Source organism: Hydra vulgaris, chromosome 08 (assembly GCF_038396675.1).
Source record: "Hydra vulgaris chromosome 08, alternate assembly HydraT2T_AEP".
Classification (NCBI taxonomy): domain Eukaryota; kingdom Metazoa; phylum Cnidaria; class Hydrozoa; order Anthoathecata; family Hydridae; genus Hydra; species Hydra vulgaris.
The window spans coordinates 9,569,211-9,586,059 of record NC_088927.1 but is presented as its reverse complement, the minus strand read 5'-3'; the positions used below and the strand labels follow the sequence as shown (position 1 = coordinate 9,586,059).

General features: G+C 27.5%; 1 protein-coding gene across 1 annotated transcript; it reads left to right on the top strand.

Annotated features, from left to right (window-relative positions):
* Window positions 1–595: 595 nt before the first annotated feature.
* On the top strand, window positions 596–15,902 carry LOC100205059 (FAD-linked sulfhydryl oxidase ALR). The gene is made up of 3 exons (XM_065803044.1): window positions 596–862; window positions 3,466–3,695; window positions 15,237–15,902. Exons 1-3 carry the CDS (start codon window positions 695–697, stop codon window positions 15,397–15,399), a joined length of 561 nt encoding a protein of 186 aa, XP_065659116.1. The 5' UTR covers window positions 596–694; the 3' UTR covers window positions 15,400–15,902.
* The last annotated feature ends 947 nt before the right edge of the window (window positions 15,903–16,849 follow it).

Genomic DNA, 16,849 nt, shown 5'->3' with positions numbered 1-16,849 from the left:
AATCAATATTTAAGTGCTTTTTTTAGCAGTATTTTGTTATGATTTATTTTGTAACATTAGTCAATAGATGTAGCATTATTTAATGTCTAATAACAATCTAATCTATTCATATCTAAGTACAACAAAAAAATTTATAAAGTATTAGGTTACTGTTATTTATGTTTATATGAAAAAAGAAAAAAAATCTTAATCAAGTTATTTTGATTCCTTTATTTCCCATACAAAAATTTCAAGTTAACTGAAAGAGTTTGTTGTAAGGAAATTAAAAAACAGTTTGACTTAACAAAGTTAGAGTTATTCAAGTTTTGACTTTACCGGAGAATTTCAGTCGTAATCAAGTAGACGATTTCAAGGGACCAAGTGAAACAGTTTGAGATAACAAAAGTTCAAGTTAACAGGTGTTCGACTTACCGGCAACTAACTGTATTTTTTTGTCAATAAATATTCCTAGATTTTCTTATTTTCTGATTACTTTGCTTTTGTATTTGATTCAAGAGCTCACCTACAGGCAAACATCAACCAAGCAAATTACAATAGTTTTTGATATTTTCATCATTTAATGTTTATATTTTTATTGTATTTATTGGTTCTTCAAATTTTTGTTATTAATTACGTTTTTTTTATTCATCATTAGTGCTAATAAATTAAACTAACAAGAAATGAGTCCTTTGTTTATCAATAGCAAAACATAGGGATGAAAGAGGAACAGAAACAGGCGTCTCAGGAAAAATCTAAAGTTATTGATAATCTTGAAAAAATATTTTTTGACAAACCAGAGACAGTTCCAAAAAAGCCATGTCGGACATGCACAGAATTTAAAAATTGGACACGGAAAATGACTGGAACAACTACAAAATCTAATGTATGATGGTTTGTATTTTCTTTTTAACATGCATTTTAATGTAAATTATAATAAAAATAACAAAAATGTTAATAATAATGATAATAGTTTTCATAATAATAATGGTACCAATTTTAATGAATAAACAGATCGCGCATAAACCAAAAGCTCTTGTAAAAAGCTTAGACCCTAGATAACAAATACTTACTGAATTTAACTAGAGTTATTTCGGGAGATTTTTATGTTACTGGTAAGCACTCAAAAGTTAGCATTTTAAGTCAATCAACTATTTTTTTAGAAATATATGCAATAGTCAAAAGTATATATATAATAGTTCAAGTATAAGAAGTTTTTTGAAGAGACAACCTATTGAAATTGTTTTATTAATGAGTTAAAGAAGTTTTATTAATAAAATTTATGGAAAATTAGTTTCTGAGGGTTGGTTCACAAACGAAATAAAAAAATGTTCATTTATAACACAATCTGTTTCTAATAAAGTTATAACCTTCCCAAAAATCTTTTCAAAATAAAAGATTTAGTAATTTCTTACTAAATAAGAGTAAATAATCTTAGAAAATGTTGACCATACCTTTTTAGTGTGGTCATATTTACTAACAAATGTTATAACTCACATAGTGGGTTTCAACATTTGAAAGTAAACTGAAAGGGTTAACTTGTATAAGTCTTACCAAAAAACAATGTTTCAATATTAATATCTATTGTAATAAATTAGTTTTTTCAATATAGTTACAAGAACTAGTTACAAAATAAAGTTTTGGTGTCTTAAGGAAATATAAAAAATAATTTAAATAAATATATATATTTTTTACTTCATTTTTTTTTTAGCACAATTTGAATAATTAAACACTTGCTTAAAAAAAACTATCCATTAATTTCAATATTCAAAAACTACAAAGAGTGTTAAACTCTAAACTAAAATGCAGTAGTGGTGTAATGGTAAATCGCTTCACAACCGAAAAGTTCTGAGTTCGATCTCGACTATGTCCTGGGCAGCAGCCTTGTTTATTAAAGTTTGCGTTTCGGAGTTATAGAGTTGAGTGAGTTTGTAACCACAATTAAGTAGCCTTCCCATCTGTAGTGGCCTTCTCAGCCTTGGAGAGGTGAATTTACATTTAAAAAAAAAAAAAGCCGTTATTGAAACTTTGTACTTTTTAAAATTTTACAAAAATGATTATTATTGCTCACTACACCAAAATTGTTTAAAAAATTTATTTTAAAACATAACTATTATATAACAATAATAATAATAATTATTATTATTATTATTATATTACTATTATTATATTATAAGCATTATTATATTTATATATGTATTATTATTTTATAAAATTATAATTTTAAGTTAAGTTTTAAATCAAAATTTAAGAGTTTATATATTTAAAATAGAATATATTTATACATAGAAGAGTGTTTTGAAAATTTTAAAAATTTGAATTTATACTTAATCATGTCATTTAAAGGAATACTTGATAATGCTGTGTAATGTTTTCAAATCCTTAATGGGTGTTGGTACTTATGTATAATTTTATTTTAAATTAATAATTATAACTTATAAATGTGGAATTAATTGAAAAATAACATAATTATAAAGAATAGTTGAGATTTATGATTCTAATCATAAATCTTATAAACTTTCATAAAAGTTTTTTTTCTTGTTTTTGTTGTGGATGTCTTTTGTGGGTCACATTAAATGATCATTAATGAGGATTTTATGCAACTTATTCAGAAAATAGAAAATGCAAAAAAAAACAAAAAAACATTTCTCATTTAGCTAAATGTTAATGTTTAATGAGAGAAAAATTCTCAATTAGCAATTTTATGTTGAAATGTTGTTGAAAACAATATGTAAATAATAATTCAATCTCCAGAAACTAAAACACTTAACATAACTTTTCATTTAAAGGTTGGTTTATAGTAGAGGAATAGACGTGAAGAAAGTTAATAAAAATAAATTTGATCAACCAAAAAAAAATCAACTTTTTCTTAATAAAACTACAATACACAATGTGTGTAACTAATCAATTAAAATAGCCAATGTTTTCAATAATTCACCTTCTTAAGGTAGACAGCCACTAAAGTAAAGAAGGCTACACTTTTTATTTCTTTTTTTTTATTTCATTTTTCTATCGACCCTGAACTCTGAAACACAATCTTTGTTTAAGTTGCTGTGAGGAGAAATAAGTTAACCCTGGTACTTCCGAAGTTATAAGGGGGATTTATACTTCAAACTTCTTGATTGTAAGCTAAGTGTTTTATTTTTTTCAACCACTAGTATTCTATCACAATTTTTGTGCTTATAAAAAATTTATGGAAATTTTTTTTGTTTTTTTAATTTATGTTAAAGATTTTTATGTTCTTTAATGTTTTTCAAAAAATAAAAAATCTTTTTTTTTTTTTTTTCCTTTAATTGCAATAACAAATATTTTGTTGTTTGTTTGTTTTTTTTTCAAAATTTTACCTTCAAAAACTTCCTAGTTTACTTTAAGTAGGTGCTTGCTTATTTTAAAGTATAAATGCTCTAATATAACTTTGTATTAATTTTTTATTTGTTTAATAAGTGATAAATAACCTATAATTTTAAATAGTCTTATTTGTTTTAATAGAATAACACAGTGGAAGCCAAACACGAGAAAAACATTTCTGAGCTGAAAAGAGTAGATTGTCCTTTAGATTCGACCGAACTTGGTCGTTCAACATGGAGTTTTTTGCATACAATGGCTGCATATTATCCTGAGCAACCAACTACCAAGCAGCAAAATGAAATGAAAGATTTTATAAATATTTTCTCAAAATTTTACCCATGCTCATGGTGTGCAAAACATCTACAAGAACGGTAAATTTATTTTTATTTATAATTTAAATTTTGTCTCACTAGAGTGCAGTCAGGTGACAATCTTACCTTAATTAACTTTTGAAAGTTTGAAATATATATCTCAAAACACTGAATTTTAGGAATCTATCTAGAAATTAATTCTAGGAGAAGTGAAGTTGACCTTTATATGTGGCGTAAAAACCTAACAATTTATGCTATATGTTCAAACTCTTTCAAAAATTTTGCTTGTTTTTTCAAATAATTTTAAATAATATTAAATAGATTTTAAATAGTCAAACATCAAAGAATCTAAATGAGTTTGATTCATCACAAAAAGAATGAATATTACTCTGAATATTACGAGCTACATCAAAATTATTATTGAATTTCTACATTGCTTTTGAAAGTTTTTATTTCTGATTTCTTTCTGTCATACCTACCTTGTACCATCAGTTTCAAACAAACAAAACTAACTGAAATAGTAAAACAAATATATGTTTAAGAAAGTTTAAAAAATATTCGACCTTCAGCAATCATTCATCTTCGTGTTTGAACATTAAAAAATATGATTTTATGATGAAGCCAAATTAATTAAAAAACTTTTTATTTGTTTTAATTTTACAAAGTCAAGTTTGACATTTTTTTTGTTTTAAATTTTTAAAGGATTCTATTATCTTTTTTCATATTGTGTTGTTATATGTAGGGATTGTTGCTTATAGGGAAGGAAAAAATGCAGGTAGGGATATAAATTATAACAGAGTTTTCAAGTTTATTTTTAAATGAATATGGTTTTGTTTATATCAAATGTCAAATCTACCTTATTCAAAATAATGGTTTGTAAAAATGTAAAAATCTACTTTATTAAAAATGTTGGTTTAAATTTAAACTTACAAGGGTTTTAAAAGTTTTCTTTGTATCCTAGTTTAGTTAAAATATTCAGAAATAAAATTTTTTAAATTCAACATTTAAATGCCGTCTTAAGTTTTTTTGATGTTACTGGATCTCCAGTAACATCAAAATAGTCTGCAAACTAAACTCTGTACCTTCTTGTTCTTATAAAAAGTAATATCCCTATAAAAAGCAGAAAAAATCTACCCAACAAGAAAAAGCAGATAAAAAGTTACAGAACAGAACAATTGTTTTAACAAAATTACAGGAGGATATCAGTGCACTAATCTACAATCAATGATTAAAAAATTGTATGATCTGCTGTTGTGTTATTTGAAAGAATAACTCCTAATAACAAGTATATGATAGTTGTCTAATTGGGTTTAACGGGTTATGCTATCCACTAGATTTTCTATTGTATTTTTCAACTTTTTTTTTTATTTTTCCTTGTATCTTTGTTATAAAACATTGTTTTGAAACTGGGAAAATATTAGAGCTATTTTGAACACAACAGTTGCAAAAACAAGTGCGCACAACAGTAGCAAAAACTGCACAAACACAAAAGAATTTATACTTATTCCACTTAAAGTTAAAAAAAATGATCAATTAAATAATAATAACTGGTACTAACTAAATAATAATAACTGGTACTAACTAACATTAATATATATTACCACATACTATATAATACTAACTATTGCTGATCCCAAATCACATAGTTTTAAAAAGATATGACTTTAATTGTAAAAAAAAAAAAAAATACTTGGTGTTTTAGATGTTTGGTGTTTAACTATCTAATGTATGATCAAAATAGTATTTAATATTTATTTGAACAATTTATCATATACAACCAAGTTGTTTTTTTTTTTTTGTTCTTTACTTTTAAATTTACTATTAAAATTTTGGCATATAATTTGCAAAATGGTCACACACTAGCAGTGAACACCTGAGAGAAAAATAAATAACACTAGAATAAAAGAGAATTATTTAAAAAAAAATGATGTTTGAATGTCAAGCCAAAAATAATGATTAATAGAAGAGTACAGTACAAATTAATTGTATCACAATCAAAAACAATAGAAATTCAGTAATTTTTAAGTTTTTTTTCTCCAAAACAATAAAAGCTTAATCACTAATATTTTGTGTGTCCTTTTAGTGCTGCTTTGACTTTCTGCACACGATTTGGCATAGAATCTATCAAATTTTTACAAATGTTTCGGATTTCTGGGTCTTCAAGCCAAATCTAAAGAATAGTGGTGGTAAACTTAGTTTTAGTTGTGCAGTCATATTTTCACAGGCTTTTTTTGAGATCTGAGGTTTTTCCAGGCCATTTAAGTGTTTTTTAATATTATTTTCTACCATGAATTTTTTGACTTTTTTGGATGTATGGCATGTCGCTAAATCCTGCTGCAATATTTTTTTCATTTGGAAACACTTTAACATCTCTGAAATTAAATGTGTTTGCAGAACTTCAATGTAAGTGTCAAAGTTAATAGAGCCATCAACTGGGTTAAGTGTTCCTGGTCTGATGGCAGAGAAACAACCCCTAAACATTTTCTTTTCTGGATACTTGGCATATTCTTCAATGTTTCCGGGTATCATTGCTCTGACAGTTATAGGCTCACTGTCAGAGCAATGAACAAACTTTGATTGCTAACCTTGCACTTTAAAATGTGGTTTATCCGGGAAAAAAACCCTGCAATCAAAAAATAAACAAGTTAACAGTTATCAAGTCTGTTATTAAATAAATTAATTAACAATTATCAAATCTCTTCAATTTATTATTTTCAGTTTTTAAAAATTATATGATTATGCAAATAAAATCGCTGTAAATTTAACAACTTCATTTTGTTGTACCCTTCTTTATTATTCTTTAGCCCACTTTTTGTATTCCTTTGCCCACAAAAAACATTTCTTAACGGCATCTATAAGTAATGGTTTTTTAGAAAGTTTTTTAGCAAACCTTTTAACTGCTATCAGCCTCCACCGCACAGTACTCAAGCAGACATGGATGTTATCCTGAGGTCTTTCATTTTTAACCACATTTTTCATGTCTTAATGGTGACAAGTTACTTGTTGCAAAGTAATACTTCTTGACCTGGCTAACTGTAAATTTGTTTACTGAACATAATGTTGGCTATTTCTCATTGAGATTTATCAGAAAACTGTAAAGTAAAGGTAATGTTTAAGATCTTTTTCTTGGTGTAGTGTCCATCTTTGTTTATTTTTTTTTTTTTTTAATTTCCTTATCCTTCCAATCACAGTTAAATTAGAGAAAACGTAGAATAAAACAACAGATAACAAAAAAAAAAATGTTTGATGCAAATAGTTTGTACAATACTGTATTTACAATTAGGAAAGTATGAATGGAAAAACGATATCTTTAAAATGATATTGAAAGAATGAAGAAAAAAAAGCACATTAATACTAATGTATACATGTAATTTGTGTAGTGTTTAAGTAATAAATTTCTTCTCAGAGTTGTGACTGTTAATGGCGTTTCAAAGAGAATCAGCATGTATCAATTTATCATTTACAGCCAAGTAATGCTTCTACCTTCTAATTGAATCAAGATATTTTTTCTTAATGATAGCAATTTCAGAACTTTTGAAATTGCTTTTTCCTTTTTTATCATTTAATAAATATAATTTTAAAAATGTTTAAATCTGATATTGTTTTGGAAAAGGCTCCAAACATTATAAACTGCCATAATTATTGCTAAGATGAGTACTAACTGCTTAAATTGTGTTTTTTATTTTAAGATCTTTTAACAATCACATGCAGTAAACACAACTTGGATGAACTTAATTCTATTTTATCTGACTAAAATTTATTTTAAAAAAAAGTGCATAAATACATATTTCAAAACAATATTTATCATTGATAATTGAGGACTTGGCAAAACCAGTTTATGCCAAGTCCTCAATTCCGGGCATCCAGAAAAAAAAACCGAGTCCAGGTACTAGGTACCAAATCCATATTAAAAAGGTGGAATAAAAGCTTGAAAAATCTGAATTGTTTTCACAAAATAACGCTGATTAATTTGTTCTTATTAAGTTTGCCTAAATTTATTAAGTTTCTTAATATTAAATAATAATTAATAGGTTGTTAGTATTTGGAATAACTTGTCGTCTTACGTTGTTAATAAAAAAATAATCAAGAGCTTTAAAATAAAAATTATCTCTATCAACTTGAAAAAATTTTGTTTAGGCTAACTATTTTTTGTTTTATAATTGTGGCATTATATATAATTTATATTTTTTGCAATTTGTTGCTAAATAATTGCTAATATGTGCTAATTAATCAAAAGTTATTTTATGGATTAAGAGAGACAGAGAATTGCAACAACAAAAAAAAGAGTTGACGTTCTTGACTGTATTGTGAATAAAATGAAAAATTTCAAGTGAGACATGTCTATATTGAGTAAATAGGGCTTTGTGGTTATTGACTCTATAAAACTTTTGCATAAGAATTTGCAGCATAAGAAATATTGTCAAAATACATCACATTTTCATTTACAAATGATATTGAAATTTTTTTGTTTTTTTCAATTTTTCTGTTTTTCTTGTTCCTTCCTGCATCTTCATTAACAGCTCAATTATAAGTTTCTTATTCAATATGTTAGTTACTCAATATATTATTTTATTCATCATATTATCAGCATCTTACTCAACATAAAAAGTCTAGTACATTTGAAGAAATGATCTGACATTTTTATATTTACGCCCACACTTACACATTTACATAGTTTTATGGTTTATGATCATCTGTAGATGATGATAATCGATAAAGCTATGTAAAATTGTAAAACAAAAGTGTTTACTTTTGACTACAAACATTATTGACAAAAGCTTACTCACTAACTCAACAAAATGTTGCTTCTATATTGCTCAGTTTATAAAGGGCATCAAATTCTTATTTCATGCCCTTTATAAAGTGGACAATATAGAAGAAACATTATGATGTAGCTAGTATGATGTATTTAGAACTAGTATGATGTATTTACATCCTAATAGACTTGCATACTAATTTCATAAATTATTTCCGAAATCAGTATGCGAGCATATTAGAATGTAAATACATCATATTAGATCATAAATTTTTATTTAAACTTTCATTTAATGTATTTATAACTTAAATTAAATTTAAAAAATTAAAGTTTGACATGCACATTAAAGTATGCACAATGACTTAAGCAATGGGAGCCAAGATGACTTAAGCAACGGGAGTGATTTGGATGTCTAACAATTATTTTAGTTTTGTAACTGGAATAGTAGGAAGAGTATGAGAGTAGAGTTAGAAGAAAAGTTCTTTGCTAATAGTTTTGCTTTATCCTTTGGAAGAGGTAATAAGATCAGTTAGAGATACAATGTTCAACTTTGTTAATGATAAAGATTTTCCAAAAGTCTCTAGAATCTATTTTATGAGATAAAATACGAAAATAGTATATTAGTATATACTTAGAATATTAGAATTTAGCCTCAGACAGCATCTTTTTACATTGATTTCTTGCAGTTAGAGGATGCATGTTCTCAAGAGAATTTTTCTTATGAAAAAGATAAAAAAATTAAATGTAGCAACTGCTCTTGCAGCTACTATTTTTAATTTGTTGAATTTATTGGAGTTTTGCTCATCTGTTACTTAGTGGACCATTAGTGGCATTCGGTCAGCTGATAACTTTCCAACATGTGATATAGTAGCTAGTCATCAGCTAGCCACTTTTGGCTGCTAATGCCACTAATGGTCCATTAAGTAACCAATGAGTAAAACTATAATGGACCGCTCAAAATGCTTATATAAGTCTACTAAGATTTCGCTGTAGAATGTTCGCTGGGTCGATTAAAAATGTCATCGCCAACCTGAAATAAAAAAGTATATTTTATTTAACTATAAAGAATAAAAATTAATTATATTATGTTGTAACATAAAGTATATGCTTTCTCAGCTGATAGTTAAGTCCTAATACATTGCAATAGTTATTTACAATTAATTTTTTTCTATTTTTTTATTTTGCATATAATTTTATTTACCATTTTTATGTTTAAGACTATTCCTCTTCTTCACTAGAAAAATATGGTTTTGAGTCTTATTCTTCATAATTTTCATCAAAATCTCTATTTCTATTAAATGTAAAATAATTATTTATTTAAATAAAACAATAAAGTCAGCATCAAATCATAACAAATGAAGTCCATATATGTGTGCCTTTTAATTTATATCATCAATAACAATTCTAAAACCAAACATGCTTTAAAATACCTTCTTTTTAGATTGAGATATTTGTCATTACCTGGACTGCCAACAACATTAACCCAATTAGGAAACATTTCACCATAAATTCATTTTATATTGTGTTTTGGTCTTTCAGGATTTATTCTGAATTTTCTAGCAAGTAAAGAGGATGAGAGGCTTTTGTAGAATTCATCCATATTCCAAATACATTATTAAATGTAAAGTTTTAGTATAATAAGTGCTAATGTACATTTTCTTTAGGCAAACCCAGAGAACTAAAACATCCTAAAGCGATTATTAATATCTTTGAACTGATTATTTTGAAGTGCAGAAAGCCAGTTATAGGATCTCCTTTGTGATGAACCAGTAATTTTATATTGTTTTCTTTCAACTGACCTACTATCCCTTCAGTGTTATTAAACACAAATTCTGTTCTTTGAGCAAATCTCTTTAACTTTATTCTCTAATAAACTTTGATAAACTTTGATACCATTTCTTCTTTTTTTGATATCTTCAAATATATTTAAAATGATTATATATGTAAATGTAAATGTTCTGAATAATAAATTCTAATAACATAACAAGTTCTGATAATTGTTAAAAAACTTTTCTATTTCATATATTATTACATGATTTTTTTTTTCTTTCTTTCTGATGTATTAAATAAATCTCCACTTGAATTTTATCTATAGCATTTGTTATCTAAAGTTTGAAGGTATGATTTAAAATGCAAAATTTTTGTTGCCAACAAAAGCAGCTGATGCACACGTTTGCTTCTTTTGAAACCTTTTCTTGAAAGAAATGAACCTTATTGAACAGCACCCATTCGTTTAAAATATGTGGACTAACAGGTTTATCAGATGAACAATCAACAGGTTTAGAAGCATTTTGATATGAAATGCTTATAAAACAATAAAGACATTGTCAAACCTTGGAGATTTTTTATCTTAATGCTGCATTGCAAATTTTGCAATTACCAAGTAACAAGTCATAAGAGGTTGAGCTTTTTTTGTATTCCTTTGCATCACGCTAAGCTCATGTTAGGCTTCCCGCAACAACTGCTACTAAAATTGATGATTAAAAAGTATACAATGTTGGGATTTTTAATCTTAGTTTTTTTATGGTATGGTACAATTTTATTGTTAAATCTTTAATTATTTTATTAGAAAAAAGTTCATTGATGAAAAATACTCAAAATTTAACAGATCTTTTATAATACTTATTTGATTTGATTTTAAATCTTGCACCATTTCTTCTTTTTATGATATCTTCAAACATATTTAAAATGATTATTTATGTAAATGTTCTGAATAACAATTTCTGATAACATAACAAGTACTGATAATTGTTCAAAAACTTTTCTATTTCATATATTATTACATGATTTTTTTTTCTTTCATTCTGATGTATTAAATTATTCTCTACTTGAATTTTATTAAGTTAATAAAATTCAAATTGAGATTAATTTCAATCATTCAAAAATTCAATCGTTTGAAAATTTCAATTGTTCAAAAAATTTTTAAAATAAAAATGTTTGGGTTTTTAATCTTATTTTAATTGTTAATCGAATCATTTCTCAAGTTAACATTTTTCTTCAAAAATTCAATCGTTCAAAAATTCAATTGTTCAAAAGTTTTGTAAAATAAAAATATCAAGAGGGAATCTGGCAGAAAAGTTTTTTTAAATTCACATTTCTTGATTTTAAATTTCTCTTTTTTTATTGTTTGGATCCATAAGTCTTATAATTTCTATTTTAAGTTATAAAAAGACATTAAATAAGTAGGGAATTATTGATAAAAAACTGTTTAAAAAAAAATTTAAAAAATTAGTGGTTGCAGATATGACTATATAATAAATTAGGCCTATACACACATTTTTGTTTATAGAATAATTGTATTTTTGCATGACTATATAATAAATTAGGCCTATACACACATTTTTGTTTATAGAATAATTGTATTTTTGCATACATTGTATAAAATTCGAAAATAAAAAAACTGATGTTCTTAAAACAATCGGCCGATGTCAATGCATCAGTGCACCCTTTATTTACAGCATAGTTTCTGTTGGTACAATTGTTCTCGATGGATCTTTTTCACTTTCATTACTTTCAATAAGCTGAAACTGTGTCATACCCAGCGTCTTTTTTAACAATAAGCTTTATCAAGCCTGTCAAACTATCCAACTCCACACCCATGTTTTTCTAAGCTTATGCCATTAATAGGCCATAGACAAGTATTTCAAAATGTTGCTAGAAACTAAGTTTTGTTGCACATTTTTGGTGTCAAACTTTTAACATTTCTAAAGGCTAAAATATAACTAGTTTATTGTAAAAAAAAATGTTTACATCTGTAACTTCATGACATGACTAAATATTTGTTAGGATAAGTGAGGGCTAAAGTAAGGGAGCGGTATGTTGCACAAACAAAAATTTGATAGATAAATAATAAATTTTTTTATTTTTAATCACGTGTCTGCGCACATACAGTATCGAACAAAACGAGTGCAACCAAATAATGCTAATTTAGTTTCTTTATATAAAAGTCCTGTATTTTTTCAATTTAGAGAAATAACTATGTAACTGTTTAGAGACAAAGTTCTTCAAGTTTTATTCATCATAAAGTTCATTATTTGTACACGAAAATTAATAAATTAATCAAAAGTATTAAAAAAAGTTGATTTCCTTCTAAACAAAACAAGTGCAACTCGACAAAATGTTGACCAAGCTGTATTTCGCTATTGATATTTCGTGGCTAATCTTTTGTTGTTGATCACAGCCTTGCATCTTCGAGGCAAAGATTCGATCAGGTGATCAATGAAACTTTGTGGAATCGCTGCCCAGGCCTTTTGGATTTGTTCAAACAGTTGATCCTTATTACGAACACCTTCACGATTAATTCTGCGGTTGACGATCTACCACAGGTTCTCGATAGGGTTGAGATCCGGAGATTGAGGCGGCCAATCAATCACCGACAGGTTGTTGTCTTGAAACCACTGCTTGACTACTTTTGCAGTGTGTTTCGGATCGTTGTCTTGCTGAAAAACCCATTTTATTGGCATATTCCATTCAGTATGAGGTAACATAACATCTTTCAGGATATTTTTATACATGAAACGGTCCATTATTCCATCGTTTCGATGTATTGGACCTAGACCGTTAGCAGAAAAACACCTCCAGACCATTACATTGCCTCCACCATGCTTCACGGTCTTATGGCAGTAACGTAAATCGAGGCGGTTTCCGGCCAACAGCACGTCGTCTGATTGTTCGATCCGATACAGTCAGCTCTAATTGCTTTTGTATCTCGACTGATGATATCCAGGAATCCTTCTTGACGGATCTGACAATCATAGAATCCTCTCTAGAAGTGGTGGAACACGGTCTTCCAACTTTGTTATCTGCTGCCAACTTCCCCGTCGAACGATATTTGGAACATAGTCTTGATACGGTCCATTTTTTCACGCGATATTTATCACAAATACTTTTTTGTGACATTCCACTTACGTAATCGCCAATAATTTTCTTTCTTAGTTCCAATCCAAGACTGTCGGGAGCCATTTTTGCACTTGAAGTCATAAAAATAATAAAAATAAATAATCACGCTTCTCAAGGCTTACCGTGTTACATTTACCTTGTGATGATACAATAATGCTCAGTGGAACACAACGTCTTGGTTGGATGTGGACTGTATTGATGTAATGAAACACTTATTGTATTTCACTTCTTGTATTGATTTCACTTCTTGTATTTGATAAAACACTTTGATAAAACTCACTTCGATAAACTGTCTTGATAATACTGACTGATTGAATTCCATATACTGACTGAATTACATGTCGATTTACATGTCTCTTATATAGTAAAATAAACCTGTGTGAACCTGTTCTAGAAGATTCTAGATGCTTCTTTTTGATGCTTCTGGAAGCTTCTGGATGCGTTTGGATGCTTCTGAATGTTTCTGGATACTTCCAGATGCTACTGGATGCTTCCAGATGCTTCTTCTGGAAACTTCTGGAAGCTTCTGCATGCTTCTGGAAACTTCTGGATACTTCCTTTAATTATTAAAAAACTTCCGTGACGTTGACACGGACCAGACTTAAGAAAATGAAACAAACCAAAAAAGTTGCACTTGTTTTGTCCTCTGCAAAATGGCACTTGTCAACGAAATTCTGCATGTGTGCTGTCACCGGTCAGCTGATTGCTCATGTCAAGGCATGCTATGACTCTAGACTCCTGAACTGTTTGCTGTGGTAATATAGTTCGTTTCGTTTTTAAGACATATAAAATTAGGAACACTTTTTAGCATTGTTTGATGTTGGTTGCAAACGTTTTGTCCAATACTGTATGTAATATTAGGTAAGTTTAAAAAAAAATGCTATTTCATTTTACTGCCCCTCCCCCCTTCCCTCCCTCCATCCCTTCTTTACAACTTGCTTAAACCAGTTTTAAAAAAAATCCTAAGACGACGTCAAAAAGATAATATTTTTTTTCTTTTTTGCATGACAAGTTTTAAAGATAAAAATGCCAGGATTACTCATAAAATTTTAAAACTTCAAAAAGATTTGCATTGTAGTGGTTTTTACTTTTGCTTTCAAAATCACTTATTTCTGAATCAGTGTTTTCATCTTCTGAATTCTCCTTCTTATTTTTGCACTCGCACATTTGCAAAGATCTGAGCATTTCAAACTTTCTTTATGACAAGAACATTGGGTTGTTTCACATCCACCCTTACAGCCACAGCCACAGCCACAGCCAATATTATCAAGAATCGCATCAGACACAAGTGGGTCAAATAACCATAAATAACATTAATAAACTGTGTCAAGCATTTTTTCCATATAAAAGCCACATAGTTAGTCTGATAAATGTGATTATTGAGTGCATCATTGTTAGGAGGCATAAATTCTTCTCCGTATTTTCTGAAAGAAAGAGCTGATAACGAGCTTCATTTACATCTAATGTACTCCCTTCTCCATATCATTGGCAGTCAAATTTTTGCAACATACATCGTGTTTTTTTCGTTTGCAAACGTGTCATTACCCAAATCGCTAAAAGCTTCTAAAAATATTTCATTACTTTGCATCAGTTTTAATAGCAGGATTTTTCCTTTACCAAACAATGCACTAGTAAAATCACATCCATTAAAGGCATGAAATCCTGGTAAAGAAAGTTTTAGTACTCCACTCATTAACAATTTTATTCATGGAAATAATGCGCTGAAGATTGCGTAGTCCAGTCCAAAAATGCAGATTTTGGTAATGAACATTTTGCAAAATTACATAAAATAATCACATCTGTATCAGGGTGGCTTAATTAAGTTGTCTTATTAATTAAGTGTTTAAAATCGTTAAATAAACATTTTAGTTAGATTAGCACAAAAAGATAATATGAATTTTAGTTAAGATTAGCACAAAAAAGATAATATGATTTTTTTATTTTAGCCTAAAAACCGATGTACCCGATACACGAAGTAGTGTTGCACTTTCACAGTGGTTTTGTGAATTACATAACGAAGTTAATCAGCGACTAGGTAAACCGATTTTTGATTGTAGCAAAGTTTTTGAACGCTGGAAAGATGGATGGGTTGATGGAAGTTGCGATTGATTTATAATTTTTTCTTTTTGACTTTGGTTGCTTGCGGTTACCACATGAAAAAGTATTTTAATCAAGCAATAACTTTTATATTCAGATAATATAATTTTCTTTTTTTAAGTAATTGATTTTTAGAAGTCTGAAATATTTGAAATAAATGGTAATGGTTTGTAGTCAGAACTTTATATAAAAAATTTAAGTTTTTATATTCAGTTTTTACATTATAAATATTTTTCTTATAACACGTGTTGTAATAGTCCGCGCATGCGCTAGATTTTTTTGTGTAACCTATCAGATGTTTTTGTGTAATCTATCAGATTGCTTTGTGTGTTCTTTTTTGATGTTTCAGAGGGAACTTTGGATGTTTTATCTATACTACGTCCTCATAGAGCACTTTTACACTTTTTATGAAATGTATCTTAACAAAATAAAGCGTTTGGTATCGCTCGAAATCCGTTTCAAGCTATTTACTTGATGTTTATTGATTGTATTAGATTGAGACCAATTTTGTTTTGTTTTGTTTTTTTCTTAATTTAAATGACACAACGACAAAAACAGTAAGATATTTATTTTCCTTTTTTAAATCATACAATAATATTATAATAATAATAAATATAATAATAATAATAAATTTCATAACTTGATTTTAGTAAGTAAAAATAATTGCTTAATAAAAAAATAAAAAATATATATAAAAATAATAACAATATAAAATAATATAATAATGAGTAAATTAATTATAAGTATATAATAATAATAACTAAATGATTGATAAGGATGGTGTCACTCAAACAGAATTCTGATCAAAGGAGTGACACCAGTTTTTAAATATAATATGATTAATAATACGCATACACACATAGAACATACATAAACAGAGTGAAAATTTAAAAATCATACTTTAATGATAATAATAAAAAATAAACAAACAAGAAGTTAATGATAATAGTTGTAGTAATCATAACTTAAAAGATAAGAGTATATTTTAAATATTTAGTGAAAATCATGTCAATAAGTTAGAATAAAATTGTTCTCAGAATTTTTTTAATATGATTTTGTTTTAAATTAAGAAGAGTCGATAAAGGTGGTTGGAGTTTTTTGAACTCATTCACTATGCATACAAGACTCTTGTTCCACACAAAAAAGCAACCTAATTTTGTAAAAAGATACCCAAATGGAACAGCAGTTATTAGGTTGGCCAACTATTTTACTTTAACTTATTTGATGAAAATGTATCCTTCTAGCATTTAAACGTTTAGTTAGCATTTAAGCGTTTAGCTTAACATTCATAAAACCAAATGGATTCTTTGCAATTCGCTTTCTTAAAAACGCTATTTACCCCAAAATACTTATTGATGAAGTCGAAATAAAAAGAGATTTTGTTACTAAATTTTTAGGAGTGGTTCTCGACAAGAACATGACATGGAAACCGCATATTGACTATATTTGTCCGAAAATATCT